Source organism: Chiloscyllium plagiosum, unplaced genomic scaffold (assembly GCF_004010195.1).
Source record: "Chiloscyllium plagiosum isolate BGI_BamShark_2017 unplaced genomic scaffold, ASM401019v2 scaf_64771, whole genome shotgun sequence".
Classification (NCBI taxonomy): Eukaryota; Metazoa; Chordata; class Chondrichthyes; order Orectolobiformes; family Hemiscylliidae; genus Chiloscyllium; species Chiloscyllium plagiosum.
Window position 1 is genome coordinate 1 of NW_025184167.1, and position 2,724 is coordinate 2,724.

General features: G+C 49.9%; 1 protein-coding gene across 1 annotated transcript; it reads left to right on the forward strand.

The window, feature by feature from the left end:
• The first annotated feature begins 800 nt into the window (after positions 1-800).
• LOC122545510 (zinc finger protein 239-like) lies at positions 801-2,457 on the forward strand. The gene has a single exon (XM_043684509.1). It carries the CDS (start codon positions 1,250-1,252, stop codon positions 2,285-2,287), a length of 1,038 nt encoding a protein of 345 aa, XP_043540444.1. The 5' UTR covers positions 801-1,249; the 3' UTR covers positions 2,288-2,457.
• Positions 2,458-2,724: the final 267 nt, after the last annotated feature.

The window sequence follows — 2,724 nt, forward strand, 5'->3', positions numbered from 1 at the left end:
CAAGACTGTCTCAAGATTTACTGAGGTGCTGAATCAATACCTCTTTCCGTTTTGATTTATGAAGGTGGTGCCCAGCAGACTCCTGCACACAGCGTGTTCTGTCAGCCTTTATGGGAGAGATATGATAGCAAAACCCGTGTAGCCAAGTAATTTGAAGTCACACTTTGGTGCTTTAATCCCCTCAAATTCAGCATTACGTAAAGGCTATAGGTGTACCAGACTCCCTAGGACAGCCAGGATGGATAACAAACAGGAGAGCTGAGGTGTTATCCTCGTCAAGCCTGTAACTTCTGCAAAAAACACCATCAAGTTAGTTAAATGCAATGTTCCCTTCAGCAATCCCACGCTGACTCTTCCTAATCCACCTTTCTCCGTGTGACTACAAATTTTGACCCGAATAACTATTTCTGCTTTTCCACCAAATTTAAACTGGCTGCCCTATAATTGCTGAGCATATATTTACAACCTTTCTTAAACAAGGCTGCAATGGTTGCAGTTTTCCAGTCACTTCCTCCAATTCCATGGAAGACTGTTGAATTATGGCGAATGCTCCCACAATTTCTGTCGTCCCTTTCTTCAAGATCCTTGGATACATTTCATCGAGTCCCAGTGCCTTGTCAACTTCTAAGTGCCAACAGCTTATCGAAGACTTCTTTCATATTAATTTTGAACTTATACAGTGACAAAGTCACCTTGTTGGTTGCCCCGTAAGAATTAGTTAGAGTGGAGTGAAAACAGAGGGGGAGAGAGAGTGGGATGGTGTTTTCAATTTTGTGGAATAAGAAAAGAATATTCTGCAGAAAGTAGAATTGCTTGTTCTGAATTTCTACCCTGCACTGACAGTGATGAATTTTATAATTTCTTTTTGCAGCGTATTTGAAGATCTGAAGACAGAAGTTTCAAAATGAACAGGTGTAAGCGTTATGCCGGAAACATTGACTCTCTGCTCCTCGGATGCTGCCGGACCTGCTGTGCTTTCCCAGTGCTGCGCTTTTTGACTCTGACATCAATGTCTGACAGTCACCCAATCCATCAGGACCGCAACAATTTTCAACTATGATTCTGTGATAAGGAAACAAGCTTTTTGGTTCTTGTTTGAGTACTTTATCAGCATCAGTGGGACTGGATGAGAGACCCTACTGTTGCAGCGCACTGAGCGTGGAGCGTGTAACAGCTATACGGCCTGAAAACAGGAATTCACAGTGGGGAGGGGCTGTACAAGTGTTTGCGTACAGCTGAAGCTTCAGCCATGGAGAAACCGGAGGAATCCCGTACTGTGGAGAAACCATGGAAGTGTGGTAACTGTGGGAAAGGCTTTCGTGCCCCGTCTGCCCCAGAGGCTTATCAGCGCAGCCACACCGGGGAGAGGCCATTCTCCTGCCCAGTCTATAGGAAGGCCTTCAGCAAATCCTCCGACCTGCTAAAGCACCACCAGATCCACAGAGGGGAGAGGCCATTCAGCTGCCCTGAGTACGGCAAGGCCTTCAGCAATTCCACCACCCTGCTAACCCACAAGCGGGTCCAGGCAGGGGAGAGGCCCTTCAGCTGCTCAGAGTGTGGGAAGGCCTTCAGCAATTCCTCCGACCTGCTGAAGCACCAGCGGGTCCACACAGGGGAGAGGCCATTCTCTTGCCCTGACTGCGGACAGGCCTTCGGTGATTCCTCTGCCCTGCTGACCCACCGGCGGGTCCACACAGGGGAAAGGCCCTTCAGCTGTCCCAACTGCGGGAAGGCCTTCAGCAAATCCTCTGACCTGCTGAAGCACCAGCGGGTCCACACGGGGGAGAGGCCGTTCTCCTGCCCGGAGTGTGGGAAGGCCTTCAGCTATTCCTCTGCCTTGCTGGCCCACCGGCGGGTCCACACCGGGGAAAGGCCCTTCAGCTGCCCCGAGTGTGGGAAGGCCTTCAGCAGTTCCTACAGGCTGAACCACCAACGGGTTCACACGGGTGAAAGGCCTTTCAGCTGCTTAGAGTGCGGGAAAGCCTTCAGCAATTCCTCTAACCTGCTGACCCACCAGCGAGTCCACACACAGGAGAAACCCTTCAGCTGTCCCGAGTGCGGGAAGGCCTTCAACAGTTCCTCCCAACTGCTGACCCATCAGCGGGTCCACACAGGGGAGAGGCCGTTCCCCTGCACAGTGTGTGGGAAGGCTTTTAGCAATTCCTCCAACCTGCTGAACCACCAGCGGGTCCACACGGGCGAGAAGCCCTTCACCTGCTCTCAGTGTGGGAAGGGTTTCACCCGCTCCTTCAACCTGCGGAGCCACCAGCGAGTTCACGAGGATTGAAGGAGCAATGAGTTGGAGGGGTTGGTGGTGGCGGTGTTGGATGTGGAGAGTGTGTGCGCTTTGACCGTGAGCTGTTTTTAAAAAAAAACCTACTTTTTCTATGCCTTTTTGCTGGGGGGAATCTGAAGCTGTAACAAAGTTGGGTCACAGTAAAGTTTACCTGAACTTAACGTCAGGCTCAGGTTCTCATTGAAAGCTTTGAGCTCCAAATGGTTTTTGTTTTAAAGCTGCTCATTTCTTTCAGCCTCCTGCACTAAGTTTCCAATGTCGTGTATCAATGGAGCAGTGAATGAGTAGCTACTATCATTAGAAATTGTACATTTTTCAGTCTGTAATGAGTACTGCACTATTTCATCAGCATTGTAAAGTTTACTGGCAGTAGTAAAGGGTGTGGGCCGTGTTCCCTAGAAACGACGTGGAGGAGCCAGTGTTGGACT

Excerpts from the sequence above, each read along its gene's own strand:
- LOC122545510 (XM_043684509.1), top strand. The coding sequence starts at position 1,250 with ATGGAGAAACCGGAGGAATCCCGTACTGTGGAGAAACCATGGAAGTGT.